The sequence below is a fragment of the Bombus pascuorum genome, chromosome 12 (assembly GCF_905332965.1).
Source record: "Bombus pascuorum chromosome 12, iyBomPasc1.1, whole genome shotgun sequence".
NCBI lineage: Eukaryota > Metazoa > Arthropoda > Insecta > Hymenoptera > Apidae > Bombus > Bombus pascuorum.
Window position 1 is genome coordinate 4,356,300 of NC_083499.1, and position 24,435 is coordinate 4,380,734.

General features: G+C 36.3%; 1 protein-coding gene and 1 long non-coding RNA gene across 16 annotated transcripts in view; one reads left to right on the forward strand and one right to left on the reverse strand.

Moving 5' to 3' along the window:
- LOC132912501 (TLD domain-containing protein 2) overlaps nt 1–24,435 on the reverse strand; it is a 299,067-nt gene that overhangs the window by 34,996 nt on the left and 239,636 nt on the right. For 9 of the 15 annotated variants that reach the window (XM_060969971.1, XM_060969970.1, XM_060969966.1 and 6 more), the window contains 12 exons: nt 18,345–18,570; nt 15,114–15,268; nt 14,627–15,019; nt 14,328–14,534; nt 13,882–14,241; nt 13,650–13,801; nt 12,534–12,704; nt 11,452–11,618; nt 10,228–10,263; nt 9,223–9,385; nt 3,100–3,325; nt 869–955 (listed from right to left, as the gene is read on the reverse strand). In XM_060969971.1, coding sequence (XP_060825954.1) covers nt 869–955; nt 3,100–3,325; nt 9,223–9,385; nt 10,228–10,263; nt 11,452–11,618; nt 12,534–12,704; nt 13,650–13,801; nt 13,882–14,241; nt 14,328–14,534; nt 14,627–15,019; nt 15,114–15,268; nt 18,345–18,570 — 2,343 coding nt within the window. Of the gene's footprint in view, nt 1–868; nt 956–3,099; nt 3,326–3,864; nt 4,128–9,222; nt 9,386–10,227; nt 10,264–11,451; nt 11,619–12,533; nt 12,705–13,649; nt 13,802–13,881; nt 14,242–14,327; nt 14,535–14,626; nt 15,020–15,113; nt 15,269–18,344; nt 18,571–24,435 lie in introns of those variants that run through there. The other 6 variants (XM_060969961.1, XM_060969962.1, XM_060969960.1 and 3 more) reach the window with 6 other exon arrangements.
- Nucleotides 406–3,064, forward strand: LOC132912538 (uncharacterized). Its single transcript, XR_009659228.1, has 2 exons — nt 406–774; nt 1,533–3,064. It is a non-coding gene; the product is annotated as an uncharacterized LOC132912538 (long non-coding RNA).

A 24,435-nucleotide genomic window follows, 5' to 3' on the forward strand; every position in this document is an offset into this window, starting at 1 on the left:
CTTACACTCCTCGGACAGTCAAGTCTACTGCTTTTACACACCTCGGACAGTCAACTCTACTGCTCTTTCGCTCATCGGGCAGTCAAGTTTACTATTCTAATATGTTCTCGGCATTCAATGCGCTAACTCTATCAACCCTCGGGTCAATCATTGTACTTACGATACGACGACGTCAAACATTTCTGTCTACGTTCTGAGTGTTGTAATGTGGTGTAAATATATCTATATTACATAACTGTAGACTACAGTTATTCAACAACAAACACCCCTATTATCCCAAAAGAAATAAGGGGATCGCCCTGCTCGCGGTATCGATTCGTATAATCGTAACGGGAATTTACGACTCCCGTTGACGCGCCTCAACGCGATCGCGTCTCCCCGCGACTGGACGAAAATACAACTATGTTACAATAAATAACATTCCACATTCTTGTTTCATCAGCAGCTTCGAATCTTACCAACTGATATATTCGAATTTCAAGATGGCTTTTATTCGAATTGTTTCAGCTCAACATTTCCTTTTACCTCTGACATCCATCTCGTTAATTAGCATTTTCCTTCATGCACGTTGCAACAGTAACCGCGTACGCCGTAATATACCTAACTATCGGCCGATCAATGAAGCGGCAAGAAGCATTTTGGGACAACAATGACGCAAAGGAAACGATCAACGTGGGTTAGGCCGCAACATCGCGTGACAACGGTGCAACGGTAGATCCGGAAACAAGTAGAACAAGTAGAAGAAGGTGTGGCAGACTGTGTACAATCTATGAGGTGCGTATCTTTCATAGTCAATATCGAGCAATTTGAGTTTGTGCCTATTCTGTAATAAAAAATGATCGACAACGGAGGAGTGGGGAATCGGTACCTCCGGGTCCTGGATCTGCTCGGAATCCGCCGATGTGCTCGACGTCTTCAGGATGCTGTACAGCTTTACGTAGGGGGCCTTGATCAACTGTTAGCCAATATAATCGGCCGTTTTTAGCAGTTTCATTAATTGGATTTCCACCTGGTTCCCTCGATACTCGCATCGAAAACTATTTCACATTCCTTGTACAATTTTCTCGACTCTTTAAGCTTTTATTTTGCAAGTTGGAGTTAAGTCCAGGAATTCCCTTGAATGTGTTAAAATTGTTGTCGATGTTTCTTTCAAAAGTTTGCTCTCACGAGTTTCGAACATAGGAAAACATAAATTAAAGAAAAATTACTCTTAATAATATAGAAACAATTTTGAACATTTCTAAGGAGTTCTCGAGTTTTTAGATAATTCACGCCGAATGTGTATAGACCTTTTCTTTGGAAATGCACAGATTTTTAAATGAAAAAGAAATTTTTCCTGATAGAAGCGTAGATAGTTCTGAAAAGCTCTCGACAGTTTGCAAGCTACTTCTCAATTACTCCAAGCGAATAAAAATGTACTACACAGTTCTGAAAAAGTTTCAAGAGTTTTCCGACTGTTCTCCGGTTATCAACATCGATGCAAGGATCGAGGGTGCACTGGAAGCACTAACGCTAATTTTTTCTTGGTTTAGACAAAATGAAAACTAAAAGAAAAAAAGAACCGATCGGCCAGAAAAAAAGCTCGAAGAAGATATGCGAAAAAACAATCGATACGGTGCTCAGATCCGATGGATGGAATCCAATGATGACGACGATGATAACTTCGTGCGTGAACGTGACGCGAGAAAACATGAAGAAACGTGAAGTGGAAATGAGAAGACGAAGCTGTGCACAGCGTTACGAGCAACCAATCGATAAATATTTAAGATGACGATGACAACGAAAAAAGGAAACGAAAGAAACACAAGTGCGAACGTGAGGAACAAAATTCTAGAAGAGAATGTTTCAGTGTGTTAACGCAGTTAACACGACCGTTCAACAAATCAAACTATGGCTATGCTTGACAACGACGAACGAGTGCATCGAACCTGGGTGCAGAGGACTCGTAGCTCGCGAGATGAGTCAAAGAAAATACGAAATTATTGCGAAGATGCTGATATAGTGATAAACGAGGATAAAATCAAGTACGTATGTGTCTGTATGAGTTGATTCGATGGTTGATTACACGTAATCACGCTGAACGATTCTTGAATCTTATAATGTGTTCTACGAGATAAGATTCTAAACACTGAATAAGATTATATTATATTTAGAAGGGAAAACGTGCTCGAAAAATAGAAGAGTGCTTGTAGAAAACACTTGACAAGTGCCAAGAAACAAATTTTTCAGGAGGAAAAGGAAACCGATGCATTGATGTAATTCAAATTCAGGAAAAAGAGAAGCATATCTGTAGAAAAGTCTGTACGTGCCATTTTTTATTTGTAAAGAAAACTCGGTGTTTAATTCATTCAGATAGGTGGCACAGACAAAAGCCAAGCAACAATTAATTAAAGTTTATTGGTACTTATATTTTTTTCTGTAGAGGTGACGTTGTGACACCATCTTCTAGCACTTAGGTCAATAGCCATTTAGGAAGATTAAAATAGCACATAAATTCTATACTACAGTATTATTTCTATTAATTTAATTCTATAATACAGTATCGGTATGTAAGACATTCCCCAATAAAACATCAAAGTTTTTCAATTTTCGCACTTACAGTATCTTCTATAAGCACTTTTCAATTATGTTGTATGTTCCACTTTAAAGAAGGTAGGACAATTCGTGAAGAACATTGTCAAACTATTAATGTATATAAAAAATTAAAAATTTGAAAAAGAAATAGCAGGTAAAAGTTGAATGTTCTTTGGCTCGACTTGAGTGTTTTCTGCAAATGATTAATATATGATCTCATCAAAGATTGACATTTGCCATATACAACAATCTACAGAAATATCCCATAAGCTATAAAAAAGAAAGAAATAATAATGAAACTATACAACGAAGTTAAGTGATCAGATCAAACCTTGACATCTTCAAGGAACCGATTTAATTAATTAATCCTTCATCCTCACTATAAAAAAGCTTCCCTGAATAAACTTTGCAAAAGTGCAAAATTAATTTCACAAACGTTCAGCGTGTCAACGTATAACGAGAAAATAAAATCGTCGCCGTCGATGACCAATTAGGCGAGAAGAGTTTTAAAATCGAGCCACTTACCTCCCATGATTCCCTCGTCAGCTCGGAGATCTCATCGCTGTCTTGACGACATTTTTCCTCCTCGGTGGCGTCCCCTGCTTTCCCAGCCTCGTGCGGCGACAATTCAGGTGATAGATCCGTGTCAGTGTCCAGCAAGACATATCCCCGTTCCCGCCAATAATTCTCATCGAGTTCTCCATAAAGCGACGGCACCCACGCATGGATAAACCTGTAGAGGTCGTCCACCCTGCAAACACCAAGAACACGCTTAGTATTAATCAGCGACACTCATTCAGCTAGTTTCTTTTCTATTCTACGAGAGTTCACCTCGTTCCCTTGCGTGTATTTATCAGGCAAACGTACACGAGAGAATCGACGAGGATTACGAAAGCTCTTATCGCACTGATTTGATAACAATAATCGGTAACGTAATATCGGTTATAACTTCCAATAAACGTTACGTCGTGTTTTAAAGCATATTGTGAAGCGAGATTACACAAATAGATATTTCATTTTTTTTTTTTTAAATTAAATTTCAATTTTCTTTATCCGTATAAATTGTTTACCAGATAGTTTAAGGTAACCCAAGGTAACTTCTTCGTTTAATTTTTTGATTCTACGAAATACGTGTATGACCATAGCTTTGGCTAATAGTGTAAATAAATGAACATTTACAATTAACACGATATTCTTAGCTATCTATATTTAACCATAAGAAATACATTGAGTTACCCAGTCACTCAAACATTGCAAGTAAAAGAGAAATCGATTTCACCAGTTTACTACCTTCGATTAACGAACGGTATAATGTTCTGCACTGTATTCGAGAGATTCTGGTTGTAAATTAAATTCATCACGTTGCTGACACTGCTTAATCCCCAATTCATTTTGCTGTCTTATTAGGTACGGTACTCGTTCGCTCAATCCAGTCGTCTCTCAAATTTGACTTTCTTTAACAAATATCAAGACCGTATGAGGACATTTCCTATTTCCTTCAATGACCACGCGGTTCTTCTTCCGCACACCTTCAACGCGATTTCAGTTCCAACGATGTTCCAAAGTTTCGTGTTATACAACTCTCTTTAAATGAACACCGAATTTAATTTATAGACACCGAAAGAGTTTCGTGAATTTCAAGGATTTCGCTTTAAACCACTCAGCTGTCCTTTAAAAGTTATTTCGAAAAATATCGCAAGTTGTAACACTCGGAAACACTGTTAAACCGATACGCTTTTGAACACTGGACCAGCTTCACAAATTTGATTAACTTTGCGTCAAACGACTCGATCATTCTTTGAAACCAACTCCGAACTACTTCAATAAATTTTGTACGTTTTGCTGGCAGAAACTCGATTATTCCTTGGAACTTGCTTGCAAAATCACAACAGGTTGCACCGGTGAAGAACAAAGCGATTGTGATGCAATCAACGAGGATACCACAGAGACACTTGTTAGAATCACGTCGCTCGACTGAACAAGAATTAGACGAGTGAATCACGCAGGAATTATGTATATTTATTACGATTAGCCAGCACGATGACGTAAATTTATTGCAGCTGGTGCAAAATTTAACTGATTTTTTAAAGGCGTAGCCGTCATGGAGTCGCAATATCGCGAGTTACACGTAGCCCAGATGTTATTTCTACGAAACGTACGAATTAAAAGAGAGAAGGCAAACGAGTGCGGGACACAGTCGGTTCCAAGTGAATTTTTGTACTGCGTACAAAAGCCTTTTATCTGTTTGACATTGTCCGTCATTGTTTAAAGCATGTCGATTAGGTATATCATTATCACCTGTCCGTTATCGCGGCATCCAACTGTTGCTACAATAAGTATTATCTAATGTTTCAAAAGCGTTTGACGTTAAATAAGATCATTTCGATCATTAGAAATTAGCATGAGTTAATAACTGCTGTCATTATGAAAAACAAACAAAATTATACTTGAAGTTTAATCGTGCGGAATTGAAAAACAAATAGCCTCTTATCTTACTGCTCTTATTATCAAAAACATAGAGTATTAATAGATTTCAAGGACAGCGATTATTATCGAAAAATTTGCGCTGCAAATTTCTCAATTTATATTTCAAATTATTATTCAATAAAATGTCAAATATTATATTAACATTCTCAAAACCGAATTCGTTTTAGTCGGCGAGGAAAGATTGTTTCTTATTAATTATTTTCTGTACACGATTGAGTATATTTTATTCGCTTCTAATTTACAAGAAAGCTCCTAAATTTAAAAAATCCGATCTACGCAACTTCTAAATCCTAAATCTCGCAATCTATAAGAAAAGCTTAAATCCTTGACCTTTCCCAATCTACAAGAAACTCTTAAATCCTTATTTTCTGTCCGTCTGTCTGTCTGTCTGTCTCTCTGTCTCTGTCTGTCTCTCTGTCTCTGTCTGTCTCTCTGTCTCTCTGTCTCTGTCTGTCTGTCTCTCTCTTTCTCTCTGAACCTGAAAAAATACAAGAATTCCTAAATTCAGAAACGACAATCATACGTGTAAAAAATTCCACAAACTGCTGTGCATTTCTGGTCTCGAAAGAAGTGTTCTTTTTTAAATAAGCCTACCGCAATCAGAAGATAAGAGAACCGCCCATTATCTACTATATATTATTCTCGTCTTATCGCGCAAGTTCGTCCATCGGAAGTCCGCTTCGTAGACAATCAGGTAACAGGAAACAAGTTGAATATCTATCTAAGACGATGAAGCGAGAGATTAGCGTAAAACGTTATTGGGTTTCTTACATCTCTCCCATTCGCGATTCCATTTCGCCCGAGACAATTGTACAGGAATGTAGTTATATAAAATTACATAAAATGGCACATGAAATAAATATACGAAAAAAGCTCTAATCGGTAACAAATCAAACAGGTTTGATTTTAAATGATTCTTTGTCACATTTATAATTTGATTATTCATTATTATATTTTAGAACACATATTGGTAAGATAAATGTGCTTGTTTTTTTATTTGCATAAAGGATTAAATCTTGGTTGTATATCTGATAAAATAGAGCAATCTTTTTAAACGTTTTTTAAAATTAATACTTTGATTTCACGATAGACGACGATGAAGACGTTATTTAGCCATAGACACGTAGTAGAAAATGGTATAAGCGCGTTTAAGACAGTTTCAGAAACAGCTAAAAATTCTGTCCTGATTCCAAGCAAAAATCAATTTAAACGATTTTTTAAAGAGCTGGTATTTTACAATCATGTCGATTAGTAACTCAGTGAATTCTTCGGGATCTTTTGATGACAGGTGATCGATATTTGTTATTTCACTGTTATGTGACAATTGTAAATATTTTCACGATCCATAGTTCAGGAAGCTCTGCTCTAAACGACGTTTCAGATCAAAAGGAAAACTGCCAGTTGCGCGGAATGAAAATACGCTTCTGCGTCGTGTTACCTAATTTCCTAATCACGTGACGGGTACCAGAGACTGTTCTTTCGATTTATCCCTACCGTGCAACACGTAGTAATGCTATTATAGCGCACAAAACGTTCGCCAGGTCAGAAACACACGTGTAACGCGATGCGGAATAGTTGTATGTTAGAACGCCATTTATCTTAATGTTTATCGTCCTGATCTCCCGTATTTTTATGCAAATTTATATAACTGTTGATACAGTGCAAGAAGGGAAAGCCACAAGCCTAAGTTTAAGAGATTTGCTTTATTGATTAAGTATCATAACGTGTACTTTACTTTCGAGATTTTATATATTTTCATGCATTACGTGCTTTCACGTGAATTTTTACACGCAAAAAAAAAAAAAAGGTAAAATTCTCGTGATTGGCATAAACATCCGCAGTTTATTTAAAATAACATTGTTCGATTGTAATCACGCGTTCCTGTTCGCTGGAGGATTTGATTTCAACCCACGTATTATTAGATGTTTACTCTTCGTTGTTGTTAAAAATGAACAACGCTAACTATATAAAGAGCGAGTGAAATTAAAAGTTGAAGACGTGATTTTCAAGAACGTCCGAGGAAATTAATTACATAACGTCCAAGAATAACTTGCTTGTACATATAACAGCAGTTCACTGATTTTCTTTACTAAGTCTCATTTTCCTCTTAAATAATAGTCGTTCACGTCAAGGTAAGTGAATTCAATTCTAGAACTATCAACATTTTGATTCGATGAATGGAGTGCAGATAAGTAGAGTACTTAAACCGTATATACAGTGGCGAATAGAAGAAAGTTTAGAGGACATAATTTTACAAAACGACAAAAAGAAGGAAAAGAAAAAGAAAAATGAGACATGAGGATGTCATATCTAACATATATCTAACATGTAAATGATTTTTACCGATACGGTGATAAATACTTAGTACGAAAGTTACAAATACTCAAGTACGTAAATTCCAATTTTAAAATTCCTTTCGCTCGCTGCTGTAACTATAAGGGGAACGTGATTTTCGCACGGAATAGAAACGATTTTTCGAACGATTCAAGCACACGGCGTGATTCCGTCGCGTTTTCTTCGCCAGACTAATATCGCGAACGCGAGCACGCAGAGGAAAAGTTACGAGCGTTAGAAGCACTCGATGATACGCTGAACACGTCACGTGATAACTCGCACTCTATTCGCGTGCACCGTGCACGCTTTTTTATTATCTAGAAGTAATCAACGCGGTATTTAATCTCACACACTTCCATACATTTATCTATTTTACTCGATGTACTTACTAAACATAGAATGAAAAATTTATGGATTTACTAATTACTGCTAATTTAATAACTCGATATTTTATCTATAATGTTGCAGAAAAACAGTGTGTCAGCTGCATTTGATTATAGCGAATGAAAATTTAAGAGTATTTGATATTTTGTCGTATAAAAACGGTATATCTAATATGCGATTGATAATACGCGATGAGAAAATCATCAAGTTATCAGAATAGAAATAAAGTATTCGCGCGATCGAATAAAAATTTTCCAATCATAGTAATCTGCAAAGAAGTATATATGTATTTATACGCTTTACCTAATCAGATAACAATATAAATAAATTTAACGCAATGACCACAGATTACATATCGCTAAATCAGATTAAGATTTCAATTAAACTTTACGTTTTCTTTCGTTTACTAAAATCAGAGCGAAATTAAAATATACAAATTCCGGTTTAAAAATCACCGTCACTAAATTCGGAATATTGGCAATTCTCGAGAAAAGATCGCGTTAACGCTTCTTTTTTTAAGAATTTTATTAGCGCGAAAGCATCCGCTAGTCCAAACAGCTCGGATCAATAAAACGAAACGTGGCGAACGTGGGAGAACATTGAACGTTTCACGATGTTGACAAACGTAAAAGCGATCGTATAAATAGCGAACGCGATGGCTGTCTTGAGATCTATTTTGCGATCTCTTGCAGCTGACCACGTGCCCCGCTCGTAATTTTTGGCCGTTCTATCTCACTATACGTTTAAATTTTCAAAAATAACGCGTTGCCCGGTTTCGCAATTATCTCCGTTCCGTTCGTTCGGCAAAGTTCGAGAATATTTCATAGCGGCGAAGCGATTAATTTATCGTCACTTCCGTTGCCCAAGGCTCCTTCCGTAAAATCGACGATGGTACAAAGAAATGGCAAGAATAGAGAAGAATGGGAAACAGATTCGCGAGAGATGATTTAAGAGGAACCGAATTTCTCTTGAAAATCCAAGGTCCTACGATTTTCGGTATTCACAACGTATACTGAGATTTTTCGTGTCTCGCGCTTGCATAATGAATGAAACCGAATATTTCTCAGAGAATCTTGTTTTAACTCTGGAACTATGTCTCTAACGCTAAATAATGCGTTGTAGGATTTTCCTGCGATTACTCAGAACAGATGTTCTTGGCACGATTAACGTATTTTCTTATACGTATTTTTCATCATACTGCCTTAATTAAATCATCTATGTACGATAAATATTAATCAAGCGATTAGAGATAGAAATCTTATAATGAAGTTCAGAATTTATAATTGATGAAATATTTGTATTAATTGCTTAAACATTTATAAATTACTAGAGATAGAATTTTTGGAATAAAGTTAACTTTTTAAAAAATCAGGAAGATTACAGGTGTTATAATGTTTGCGGGCTCATGAAATGCAACGCGGAAGAAACTTCTGTTTTATTTACCTGTTACGTGGTATGCTGAACCAGTATTCTGGCCGCAGCTTCTTTTTGCCATAGCTCATAATAGGCGTCGAGCGGGGAATCTTCTTATCTTTGGGCCTTCCTGTTCGCAGCCTCAGGTACAGTGGAGGATCCTCGCAAGAATGGGCTGGTCGTGGTATAAGCTCTACATAACGCGACAGAACAATTCATTATAAAACACATTATAATCCCCCTATCTCCGGAATTAATTATTTTACTGATTCCTGATATTCGCTTAATTATATGATAATAGATACACGCGTTTGCGACTTTTCTAATGAATTTTCCGACAAGACACACAATATTTAGATACCATTAAATACATTCCCTTCAAATAAAAAAAAGAGAAAAAAAAGAAGAAGAAATAGAAAAAAATAAGGGTCATACAAGAAGCTCGTCTTTGAAGAATATTTTAAAAAGCATCGCATTAAATATCGCAGACAATATTATCGGAAAAATTTCTTTTTTGTATAGAGATTGTTATTTATATATTATAAATAATGGGATCGTAAGACAAACGTACAAATCAGAACATGGTACAGTTAGAAACACGAAGAAAAGGGGCACAACATCGCAGGAGAGCAAAATTACGTGATAAAGAGTGTGAAAAAACCGGAACCACATCTAAACGATGATGGACAAATTTCGAGTATACTGGCGACGTGAAAATTACATAGATTACATATTTAGAGGAATAAGTGCATTCGTGTGCAGGTGCAGTGGCAGAAACGAAACGGAATGTGTGAGTGAAAAGTTAAAAAATGTTTTCATACTCGAGGGACAAGACAGGTAATCGTCGATGGTGCGACAAGAAATTTAAATTGCATGATATAATTGGAGGTGGGAAAAAAATGTTGCACAAAGAAAAAGAACGTGTCGAACAGGTGACAACGAAATAAATAATGTAAATTAATATAACGTTCTGTGGAAATATGGTGATTTATACGAAAAGGGATGTAAAAGCAAGCTAATACAGTATGAACCTACCGAGGCCTTCGAGTTCGGGAAAATTAGGTGCTTGGACTAGAGAGGGACAACAAAACATATGACATTACTGCATTAGTATGAATTCATTGGCAGACGATCGTGAAACCTATTCTGCTGCTTCATAATAACTTTAAGTTTAATTATATTTAATTAGCAACTTATTCATAGAAGTTTAAGATACTATTATATCATATTTTATTTTTAACAGTATAGAAGACCTTTACTTTGTAAACATTATACTCTTTAAATAGATGCAGCAGAAAGGGTTTCAAAATCCTGAAGACATAATAATGTTCCTCGTTTAAAATTAACGATAACGAGGTTAAGAATGAGGGGACTCGAGTCTAAACTCTGTGACCAAAAAGTAAAAAAGACAGTGACAGAGTCCAAACCCGTACGATCATGGTAGAATCGGTGTTCCTCGAATCTGTGTCAGGTATTTAAAATACTTGGAACGATATCAATTCGATATTGTTTCTTCAAAACGGTGGCACAGATTCGTGGAACAACATTCACGGGTAATGACACACCGAATACAAGATGTAAAAACTGGTAATGACAAACGAGTAAAATTTGAAAACCATACAGAATAATATTGAAACTACGTTAAACTTGTAATAATGTAACGTAAGCGCATTTGGTTAGATATAATCATGATCCTTTCCTTTAGTCTGTATTGGCGATAAGAGTTTGGTGCGAAGAGAGAGATATACATGTAGTCGAAATCGAATCCAAAGGCGCTTAAAAATTCGAAGAAAAGGATAATAAATGCACTAGCAAAATAACATCGTTTAAGAAGCCGTCTATACATACGAGCGAGTGCAGTGCGTGGAATGTAATCCCGTTTGCCATCATTTATTCGCCGTTTTTGTTTTTTCATGTATTCGCGGCTATGTGTAGTTAATTATAGAGTTATTGATCCCTTGAAAGGGTGTTTCTTTGTTGACGTAGTCTCTTGCGCGCAAACTACCTAACAAATAACACGATCAAAAAATAGCTATTCTATAACAGAAATAATCATTTCTTTAAAACAGTCGACCAACAAAACGAAACACCCAATAAAGGACTGAAAAAGATACTTTGCGTGAGCGGAGTCTGCCACAGTATATCTTACAATCATCGAGTTAATCATTCCGAAAAGAGATATATATATATATGTATATATGTATAGATTGAAATAAATCGTGTTCCATGAAGAAACTGATCGAGTTCCAGGACACTTACTGTCGAAACTGACGAACAGTTCGGGCATATCTTCAACAGAGACCATGCTACGATAGTCCAATCGAGGTGCCGTGGCCAAGGTTTTGTTACTTCGGTTACTGTCCACGCTGCTGCTACCTGACGATGTCAACGGTTGCTGTCTGATGAATGTGCCCACGGAAGACCGTCTGAAAGGAAACCATAAAATTACTAGTGACTCATTAAACATCTGTGAGATTGCGTTTCAAAATCACGAGCACACGAGATTCTCTGTTTCGTGTTCCCTGCAATTTCGAAGCAGTGTACACTGAGTAATATACATATTGCAACATGATAAATAGCGATTAAATCATGGGGAGACGATGACATTCAAGATAAATGTTAAAATTGTATCCAGCATGTATGTACGGCGAAATAAAGTCGGATGGCTGCTCGGGGATACTAAAAAACGCTGTGTTCGACTGATCGGTGAACCGTGTGTTGTCTGTAAGCGGTACTTGTAAAGCGGTATATATATATATATATTTTTTTTTTTTATTTGGTGTAGTTTCTGAAAAGATGGTGGGGCACGTTTACCTGAAAGCAAGAGAATAAAAGATGCTGATCTTTCTCAATCTCGAGAAATGCTTAACAGAAAATTAAAAACTCAACTGAAAGACAGGATAGATGAAAGACAACAAAGTATAAAGTGTCATACGTGTGAAGCTCGAATAAGTGGAACTTACGAGAAATTTGAATTAATTTCACGTCCTACGAAACAATAATCGTTGGTCGCTCAAAAAACTGGTAAGAAATGATCTTGCGCGTGAATCTCACGTACTTAATTATAGGAAAACAACAAGGAACAACAAACTAGACATCTAAGAAGATAAACGTTCAATGAAATTAATATAAAATTCAACAGTCCAATCAGAGATAAAAAGAGTAAGAAGAAGATAGAGCAAGAGAGAGGGGAGAGAGAGAGAAAGAGAAAAAGAGAGAGAGAGAGAGCGAAAGAGAGCGGAACAACAGTGGGCAGATATGAAAGATAAATTATAAGGAGAAAGTGGATTTTAACGTGGATACATTATAAGTTGCTGGTTCATGACCGGGCCCAAACTCACCCCATAAGCCCTCCTGGACCAGGTGAAATCTGAGGGTTGCTGGTGTCCTGGGAGAGAGAGGAGGCGGTAAGCGGAGGTGTTCCTCCGGCTCTACCGCCCCCACCGCTCTCTTCGCTGGGAGTTTTAGCAAACAGGCCCGAGCTAAAGTCACTCACCAGGTTGATCGGCGAGCTTATATCCACCACCATTACATATTCTTTGTTAGTCACATTGGAAACCATAGTTAAGCTTTATGTTTAACACAGATTTACCATCACAGTCTGATTGGTCATACTGGTTTCAAAATAGTGAAAAAAATAGCCAATATCCTTAAAATCCTTTTGAGCCACAACTTTCTTCTTTACTTACGTAAAAACTAAATAGAATTAATCGCTAAAGGTCATTCCAGGATAAGTTCTTATTTCGTGAGTGAAATCTCTTGGGTGAATGTATTTTTTACCATTGATAGGTATACGCCTTCAGCGATAAATTTATTGATAGCACTTCATAAAAAATAAAATAGAAAAAAAGGAAGAACAAAATTGAAAAAACGGACTATGATGGTATAAGGTTATCGAAGACAACGTCTGGACTGATTGTGAGTTGGAAATGTTACACGTGCCCATTCCATTGATTAGTTTACTCCGTTCAGAAATTCGAAAAAAGGATTATCCCAAAGCGCGTTTCGCAAATGCAATAAGCCGCTTGCATCTACGCGCAAGTTTCTAATTAATATTCTATATTATAATAAATGAGGGTATTCATAGCAAAATTTGTTTTTCGAGATAGAAGTTTAACCAAGCTTGTGCGTCATCATATATGTGATTCTGTTTCGTTATGAATAGCCTCAGATATGCTATAAATGTTACTTTAAGTTCTAAAAGATTTCAGCAGAAAGCAACCACATGAAAAATAAATGTTACACCATATAAGGAGGCCGGAACATTGAGAACCTTTCCTGTATATAGAAAGTATGCAAATTTCTTTTTCATTGAATTACTCATTCCTAACATACACGAATAGTAAAGTAAAATATAAAAGCGTATTATATTAATTTATAAAAATTATTGTACCATATAAGTTACAAAAAAATTCTTATAAAAATTTTATAAACTTAGCAGGGCTAAGTATTATCACCTTGAGAAAACTTTGCTGAAAACTGATGAATGATGAGAATCCGCGCTATTAGGAAGACTCGAAACTTTATCAGTTCCAGATTTACTTTCATCTTCCTTTTCGCCAGTTAACCCTTCCATCCATGACAAAGGATATGATAATCGTTTTAACATCTGAAATAAATTACGGTAAGTATTAAAATAAGATACAGATTGCATCAAAAAGATAATAAAGATATAAATTATAATATTACCTTATTCCTACGAGTCTCTTGTTTATCGTCGTCTTTGTGTTCCTCATCTTTCTCAGGTTCCTCCGTATTATTACTGTCTAAGCTAAAAGATACAGAACTCGCCTTCTTCCTGCCGTTAATGGCAGGACCACTATCTAGCGAATCAGTTGTAACGTTCGTCGGAGCAATAGTAATAGGAGGGACCCAATCTGAAGATAAGACAATATCTGCGTCTGAATAAACTTTCTTTGTGGGGTTAGGTTGAACTACTGGGAAAGAGGGATTAGGGTCACGTATGTCAATACCAGAGTCGTGGCATGACAGTTTGACTAGAGATCCTTCTTCGCCTTCGGGAATCACCTTCGACTTTGCAGAGTCCACCTGTAAATATCAACATTTGTTACATTTTGAACTTCGATTAAGAATAGTATACTGAGCTTTAGTAATAACGAGTTTAATTAATTTACTTTGTCAGAATTTAAAGAATCTTGTTGTTCATCCTCGATGGGCCATGGATATTGATCTTTGCTAGGAACTGGCCAGTGATGGTCAAGCATAGAACGTCTACGCTCCTCTAATGTTCTACTTCCTTGACCACCACCGCTCACAGCTTTAGTCTCCTTCTCTTTCTCTTTCTCCTTCTCTTTTTCTTTGGTTGTCGTTGTATCTTCTTCCTATGAATCAAATAGAAAAAGATTCAGTTTATTATCTGATAATTATCACATTACAGAAATGTAGTTAGTGTTTCATATTTAAAACTATGTACATTTTGAAGATTAGTAGGAGTAACGAGATCTCTCTCAAAGGCCTTTGGAAAAGCATCTCCATCTCTCTCTGCACAGCTGCATACATTCTCAGCATCATCCGCCGTTAATTCCGGAAAATTTTCCTCCTTTTCTGGTGACTGACACTTAATATTTTCAATTGGTGAAGGTTTCTTCATATAATAAATTTCCGGCTTTTTATCTAAGTTTCCAGATTCTGTGTGTCCAACTCGCATATGTGCAATATCATAATAAATTGCAGCATTTACTACAAATTCCATTGGTGCAATAACACCGTAAGATTCAGCTCCATGTTCAATTACAAGAGGATCAGAGACATTGGGATCAAACATGACTGCATTTGGCGTAACTAGTAACACTCCACCAACAACACCCTGTAAATACAAAACAACAGTTTAGTAACAACATGAAGTCATTAAAGAATGTAAGAAGCTTTATGTTAAATGTAAATTGAATCATAAATCTTACCTGACCATCTGTAATGTGACGAACATTAATTTTCAAAAATCTTTCTTTAAATGGCTGTTCCTCCTCTTCTATCACTGTATTGGTAACACTAAGAGGTGTTTTCACTCTTTCATGGCTTAGTTTCGGTGACACTGGCCTCAAGTTGTCTAAAAGTTCTAGAAAGAAAAGTATAATGTTAAGCATTCAATTATTTTATTAAATATATAACATTTCTTATAGCTAAATAAAGCTTACCCATATTGAGAAAAAAAAAAGAAATTAAGTGGTCTGGTACCACTTCGATACTATAAAGGAATGTAACAGTTATTTCATAGTATTTAATTATGAGAAATTTAAATCTTGTTTCACGTGATATAACCTTTAGGTAATAGTATTTGACCTATTACGAAGAACAAATAATAGCATGACAACAACATATTTTCTATGTTTAGAGTAACGTTCATTGTTTTTTTTTCAACACCTGATAGGTTATGTTTGATATCTACCATAACGACATATGAAAGTTGTATACGCCATATTCTTTCGTGACATCGTATTTACATCGTGACGCCGGATCAGCTGACGTCGTACTATATGTATACATACGTTGAATGACAAAAGTAAAAAACATAGAAAAAAAGATATTAAATTACGAAAGTTTACAAAATCTTTGTAAATATACCAATAAATATACCACAATTGTTTTATTTCATATCAAATCATTCAAAACATTGAAATCAATTATTTGCGAATAAGCATATGGAAATGAATAAACTAGCACTAGTTAATGAGTTACGTATAATTATATATACGTCCTTAAACAATCTAACAAAAAAGAAAATACTAAATCGCAAAAAATACAATAAAAAATTTCACTAGGTTGAATCATGGCTATTGACTAAAACGTTTATCAAGAAAGAGAAACGTAGAATGCGCGGGAAACAGACTGAGATAACAAGAAACACAGTTTTTTCTCAATATCGATTCACCATACAAATTTTCTTCTTACATACATTCGACTACGTAAAACTACACCACGATGAATCTATCTATGATTCTTTTCTTTTAAGTACATACATACTTTGTTTTTCTGACTTCATATCCAATCGTCGATTCATTGGATTTTACGATCATATACTTGACAGGACTGTGTAAAGTGGCGCCATCGAATGGTTAACTTATGTTCTTTTCTCACCGCGAATTGTGACGTCTTAAAAACATCTTTAATATATTCGATATTTTGTATGGTCAATTTTCCTTAGAAGTTAATTTCGATAAACACAACCGATGTATTTTATTGTTCGCATAATTTCGTCACGCATGCTATTTTTAGTCTTCTATTACTACGTATGTATTTTGCAATAGAAGCCGGCAACCTATTAAACACGATTATAATTTCACCTATGATTTATAGCCAATGGAAGTATAATGATTTAGTATTGATAATAAAGCCAATGAAATTTTACATTTTGAGGTAAATTCTAGAAACTAAAACGATTCAATCATGTTATTTGGCAAAAGATGGTGAAATCATAAAGGAGATAATATCTAACATGTATACTAACACTATGAATTTGAAAATTCCAGAAGAGGTTAAGACATCAGCAGGTCTGTAACCAGTTAGCAAAACAGGCAGTATGGCCAGAAAATTGTGAAAAATGATGGGCGAGGATACACGGCGGTTAGAGAATAAAAAGCAGGAGGCTGGCAAGAAGATACAGTACTGTATGTAGATAAATAAGTAGTATACGAGTACATGTATACCTATATTGCGGATGTACGTTATTTGTATGGTTTTCAGTGGCCACTGACTGAACAAACTTTTCTGCAACTTTTTCGTGAAAATTTACAAAATTATCGTGCTATTTTTAATCCCTGGTCCGCATAATTTTGCGAGCTATTGCATATTGCAGGTGCAATGATTCTCATAACAAACGTACTCGTATCAAAACGCTGAATCGTGCAGCGAATGACGAGAAAGAAAAATTCGATAAATCGAAAGGAAAATTGGCGCTAACGTGTTTCTATGAATAATGGAATACGGAACCTTGTGGCGTTCGGGTAAGACGGATTGAGTCACCTGGCCAAATATCAAAATGAATTGGGTCTCTGCTATATCTGACTGTACATTGTACGTACAAAGTGTCGCGTAGAATATTAATACGGATCTATTGCACACACTGGATAGATAAGACCTGACGCCTGACTCGTCATATTAACGTCTTCGAATATGCGCTTCGTATGTAAGCGACGTACTGAAACATTTTGCTGGTGTTAGATCATATGTAATGGAACGTTAATGAATTCCACAAGTCACGTGGTGAATTTTTCTATTCATATGGTACTTTTTCGTATCACCTTCACCTAGTTACATATTATACGAGCAACATGTGATACAGTTCGAAGAAAATACAACGTCAAATATCCGAATGCATCATAAGATAGAAATTGAGATAACATCCTGAAATAGAAGTATAGGAAATAGCCTGACACTCGAATTTCCAGTAGAATGAAATTCTTATTTCGAGATCAGTTTTGTTTAATTAAAGCTTATATTCTCTACTGGTCTCGATCGTTCTACTCCAATTTCGAATACTGTAATACATTTATTGTATCTCCCTATCGCTAATATCTTTATGATTCTTAAGAACATATTTGTTATTAACATTTTAAAGATTGTATCAATTAAAAGAGCAATCAAAGATAAACGTGCACGTGGAAATCACAATTGCAAAAGAGATTGCGTAGCAATATATTAACATTAAACCTTCAAATCTCACGCAACATTGGTCAAGTTGTCGTCAGTGCTGTAATATCTAATTAGGAAGTAAATATAGAATCATCTCGATTAACTAAAGCTAGTTAAAGTTAGTTAAATAAAAAATATGCAGGATTGAGAATCATAGCTGTATGTAATTTTCAGAAATTGAAATACGTGACTAAATTTAAATTCCTGAAATTTTAACTTACACATTTTAACTTACATTTTCATCATTCGTATTTAAATTTTACAGTAACTACAAGAAGCATTGATTTATTTTCAACTGAAGCGCTTTTTTATCAGGTTCTGTTTCGTCTTCATGGTATCCTATACCTGGACCTGATTAATCACTTTTAGTAAATGCTATAGTAAATACGATGCTAAATTTCTTATATAATATAGCTATATTTGCTTTCCGTAACCACTGTGAATATGTAAAAAATTAAAACAAAAAATACTGAACAAGATAAGTAAGTTAATAAATAAATTGCCTTTTTCTTCTGGAGGTAGGTCATCCTGGGACTCGTGATCGTGGCAAGGATCCGGACTAGGTGCGTCGGTAGTTCCGCCTTTTGTTTGACCTTCTCCTTCCACCGGTATCCACAGTTGCTGGCCGGGATAAATGAAAGTACTTCCGAGCCTATTAAATTTGCTCAGCTCGGATGGCGTTGTATCGAATCTCGCGGCCACGGACGTCAGCGTGTCCCTGTCACCCACCTGCGGCAAAGAAAACAGTCACAAATTACGCGATTAGTCTGGCATAATAGAAAGACAAATCCGATAAGAAGAGAACAACAAATGTGCCTTATTGTCCACGACGAGATTAATTACGAGCGGGGTTTTTAAACTACATTGTTCGATGTCTTGCATCGTTGATGAAAGATAAAACTAGATTATGTACAGAGAAAGTGTGCATTGTACTATTACAAGGATAAGGTATATTTCGTCTAAAAGGTTACACTCGCATCAGGACTTATTACCATTGATAAGTCGTGTCGTAAATCATTGATTAGCTCAATAAGCGTAGCGAATTCATTCGTTTAACATGCTGGCTATAAAAACGAATTTCAAGAATATTCACCGAATATTCATTTCAATTTTATCTCTTCCACTTAGATTGTATAATGTTGTGAAATTTAAAGAAATCGAAGTATTTACAACATCGTGAAAGATATAAAATTTCTCTCTTCTTTATCAAAACAATTGATAGAAAAGTTAGTCATGTAGAACATTCAAACTGTTCCCGAAGTGTCATTCTCTTTTATTTCAAGCCAACTTTCACACCCTCTATCCAGTGGTAGGGTAACCAACCCTAAATGCAAATCACTGGCCACGGTTGCGTGCGTATAATAGGTAGTGTGGTTCGCTGAATCGATGCGGGTTGGCCGGGAAGCCAATCAGGGATCATCGATCGTGAGAAAGAGGCATGCATCGATGACGATCGTATGTCTGGACGCGTCGTTGACGTGCCAGCTGGTGGTAGACCGGTTTAGAACCGGGCGAATATCGGTGAAACGCAATTTCACGGACCGATGCCGATGCAACGTCATAAGCCGTATCTAGCGCCTCAATTTGCAAACGTCTGATGATCATACTCCATCGAATCGTTCGCGGGTAACGGCTCCATTTCTACAGAAATATCACATAGCTCTACTTATCCATCATTAATCTCGTGGAAGATGTTAACACATAACTTTAAATTACACTTAAATGAAATAAAGTTAAATAAATTTCATTTAAGTGTAATTTAAACAACTAAGACGTACATTATTATGAATGAATATTATCATGTGCAAGTATAATAAATTAATTTCTAAATAAGCTGAGCACCATTTCTCACGAAAGACCAAAAGAAGAAAATAGTGAAAAGATTTTCTCGCCAATAATGTCGCGTGACGATGCAGATGACGTTGTTGTAAAGGTTGTAAAATGAAATTAAAGGAATCCAACGAAGATAAGAATGTCATTTCGCGATGTGTCGAAAAATGCCTCGCGGAATTTTACAGAGCCGACGTTTATGCAATGTTTAATGTCGTAACACGTCCAGAAACGTATAACGTAATGTGCGAGGAAGTTCCTGAAACATAATACTAAAATGTCCCGTAGCGGTTCACTGCAGCGTCTGTACGGTAGCACTGGTATCATCTTGCAAGGTTCCCTGCGACGTTATAGTGCAACGTTCTGTGAAACGTTACCTGTTCTCGGTGCTTCGACGTCGTTTAAACGTTTCGTTTCATCCGGTTGTTCTCTCTGCCCGTTGCAAAGCAAAACGAACGAGCGGAAAATTGAATTTACGCTTTCATTTCAATTTAATTCCGTCGGCCTCTTTGTTGACCATAAAACGATCAGCAAAAACACGATATTCCTTCTGCGTCGATTAAAGTGAAACAATTATTTATTTCTAAAAGTAATTTTAATTCTTAAAATGTTGTAAAATGGTGAAATACGTTATTTCTTCTTATATTCTTGTAAAATGAGTACATATAATATTAACATAACTAAACGTATCTACCCATCTGGTTAAGTAATAATTTATTAAAATTTATTCCGTTTATTTGTCCCGTTTATAGTACCGATATCGCTTATACAAGAAAAATTACGAGAATCCTCGGAGAAGATTAAAGATTAAAAAGTATTTTAAAAAAGTACGCTCATCGAAACCAAAAAAAAAAAAAAAAAAAAAGGGAAGAGAAAACTTATAATGATATCGTTGCAGTGTTCGTTAAAATAATTCTTTTCATCCATCTCATTGAAGCTTCTCGATCATATTTCCCGTTGCATGACAGTCGTAAATATATTCACGCTATGGCCGTAAGAACTATTATGCTATTTGCATAATCCGGCAGAAACTGTGTGCAAGGAGATATCGGGTAACAGAAAATTGAATTTCTTGAAAGAGGGGCTCGAGAACGGTCCATTCGCCAGCATATTATGGCTTTTATGCAAATCTGTGTCCAATGACCTTTAAACGCAGCCTGTCTAACGATAGTTCGACATTTCGTAACAATGCATATCCTAGTTGAATGAATGTTCAATCAACGAACCTCGCTTTAGATTGTATCTGGTTTAATTATAAGTTTACGGTGATGTATCGTCGTGTTACCACGGTGGTTCACTGAATTTAGCATGCTACGCCTGATCATGACGCGACACGACCTACAGAGCAGTAGAATTTAGACGAGCACGCGTTCCAATCAAGAACAGACGAAACGTCTGACTATAACGTGACTCGATCTACTTCTGCGTTTGACGATATTCCTCGATGGGTCTAAATTCTTTTATGGAATTCCGACTTGAAATATGGTTTTTGTATGAAGATGAATATAAATTGCCTTGGCTATGAGTATCTGTTGATACTGTGTTACACTATTTACAGCTTATTTGTTACGAAAGAGTTTTCAATTTTAGAATTTTCTTCGTAGGTTTCAGTAAATTCGTACGTACAAGTATTTTTTCTATAACAGCGAAACTCTTTCTTCTCTTTAAAATCGCATTTGAAATTCCCAAACGAACGCGATTCATCGATTTATAGAGAATAATCCTATTATAGAGGTTTATAGAGAGATTAGGGGATCCTAGCAAAATATTTGATGCGTTATGTGATCGATACGATTGCATAACTTACAATTTAGTAATTACGAATTTCTTATTTACAGAAACCACATCCACCACGTTTTCACGATTTTTAGGATTATTTCAGTCCAGAAGATTAATCGAGAGGGAGAAGAATTCGTAGTTATAAAGTCATGAGTCGTCCGAGAAAGATCAGCCAAGAGAAGGAGTTGTTGCTAGTGCGGCTTCAAGTTGAAAGATCGACCGAAAAAGACAAAAAAAGACACGGGCGGGGTGGTGAAGCTTTTAAGCCGAAGGAGAAGAAAGAACGCGGACCAGGAGAAGAAAAAGGATGATGTTTCGTAAAACGTCGGAGTAAGAGAGCAACTCGGCATTGTTTCAGTTTCTGCGTCTTGAGCTTCAGTGGTTCCCATCGAAAAAATTTCCGCAAACTTTAAGAGAATGGAAAGAAAAATTTAATATCTACTTCCTCGTTTAGAGTTTCACTCGTTCTTTTATTCAGGAAGATTCGTACCACGTCAGACTCGCATCTACCCCAAATTATTGCGCTCCCCTATAACTCAACAATGCCACGAAAAATTGAAAAACAATCGATTACGTTTCAATTATTGATATGTACATCGACTGTATTCATTTTTAATTCAATTTGCACCGACGTATAGATGTTACGAGTAAAGTTTTATAACTATATTCGAAATATCGGTACTTTTCAATTCAATTTATATATTTAATGCGACAATATATTCCAGTATCGACATTTAATGCATATTGCCGAAATTGCTCAATTAAATTTTCGACTCAATCCAATAATCCGCTTCTGAGAAAACTAACTAAAAAGTATTTTGCAATAAGCGCAATACCTGTTTCGTCTGAACGGCTATTCTTCGAAACGAACAATGTTTTAAATGAAGCAAGAAATCGCTTAAACGAAGAACATTTGGAGAGAATATTTTCAGGTTCACTGTCTATCGAAGACTGGCATTTTGAGTATAATATTCTACTTTCTTATTAATTAAATCTTAATATTCCATATTATGTTTATTGTATAATATTTATAATATCAAATTTATATACGTGATTTATTTTCATTTTTGGATTTTATTTCGGCTATACTTCGGGTATATTTCTAATTTAAACCTCAAACCGTAAAGGTGGGTATTTCATGTCCGGGCTATTTCAACCAGGTTGAGTTTCTCCCATGGGAGTAATCTCTGGCTGAAAAAGGTTGGCTGGGAAAAGTTTCACGATAACCTTGATTTACAATGTTTGGGGATGTTATATGAATTTTCTGTGATCTCTTTCACATGTATTGCCTATTCGAAAACGTATCAAATGAAAGATCTACGTCTACAGTTTGAGAGTACTGTGAAAACGTTTACAGTCCAAGGGTTAATTGCAAGTAACAATACAGATAATATCAATATTCTGTTTCCAATATTACGTGTATCGATGCTTATCACTACCACGCAGTTCCTCATAGTTTGCTTATGGCACTTCGTGGCCAGATCCTTTAGACAAAGTCTCCATTTTTCGGCAATATAACCATCTCTAAACAGTCATCGATCATCGACTGTCCAAACGTCGACTTTCCAAACATTCGCTTAAACACCCGGCCGAGATCCTTTGTGCCGCTGAATGAGTCAAAAATTATGCTAAGGCTAAATAGCGGCGGGTTATCTGTCACTATATCTGCAGGAGTTGCGTTGTCAACAGATATTATACAAAACACAAATTGAACTGGGAAATTATAAAATTAAATAAGTAGATTCAGTGCCAACCTAACAATAAATAATACCGTTTAGCGGTTGTAAAACAATTATTTATAGCCTGCTGATCATAAATTTAACAGATTGTAGCCTTCGATAAAAGATGAAATGAGCACCTCTGATAGATGCTTGGCGTCGAGAGGGAGAGCTGTCCCATTCACAAAAGATCGGCTAAGAAAGCACCCGTTGTCCCGATTCTTCCCTCTTTTCTTTCCTTTTGTAGCCGAGTTACCTTCGTCCCGCGCCCTTCCGCCATCCTATCAGCTTCTTATTCAGGGTCGTACGCCGCATTTTCGCGGTTTACGTATCCGATAATAACTTTGCCTGGCCTCGAAGCCTCGCATCCTGATGCATCCTCTCTGTTCGTCCCATCTTACCACAGTCATCGTCCTTATCTTCTGTATCAGCTTCCGTATCTTTGGAGGCTATTATCCGACGATAAGATGTTACAGGTAACGAGGCGAGAGTGGAATGCAATTATCCGTCGCCGACAAGACAGGGCTTTGCCTGTCGGCAACTTCCATCACCATCGATTGATTAATTAATCGGACGAACTGGATGACCGCTTTTGTTCCGTTTCATTAGGTTCTTGCATCAGGCCACGTAATCCTTGATCCATTGTATCGAGATGGTGTTTTTTCCATCTTTATAGAGTGTCGGAGTTTCGCAAAAAGAAAGCCGAGCAAGTTCTCTGAATAATTCATGTGACGTAAGGAATTCAACATCTTTTTAAGCGATTTATTCCAGAAACTTGGAATTATTCATTTACTGCAGTATGAGTTACGAGCGTTAGAAACGCGACGGCGAACGACGGAATGAAGTCAAATTTTCTTCGAAATTTTCTTAGAAGGAAATCCAATTTTTCTTCGCAGCTACGAAGTTTTGCAACAACCCAATATCTTTAGCAATAATTTAGAAGCGTCCTGATATTTATGTGTCTAAGCGACGAGAGACGATTAAATTAATTGGGAAAGTGGGGAAGAAGGAAAGACGTATGGAGAACGTTTAGCGCGAACATGTCCGGCATTCAGACTGCTTACTGGAACGTGTGCAGATGTTTAAGGAAGGCTGGTTTTGCAGAAGTCGCTGCCTTGGATCGGTTTAGATGTGCGTGTGCTTTGATTACTCGAGGGCACCGAGATGAAGCGGTTAGAGGTGAAAAACGGCTGACACGAATTAAAAGAAATTTTTAGAATCTTCTTTAACATTTTTAGATCCTTAGAATCGGAAGCCTTCGAGGCTT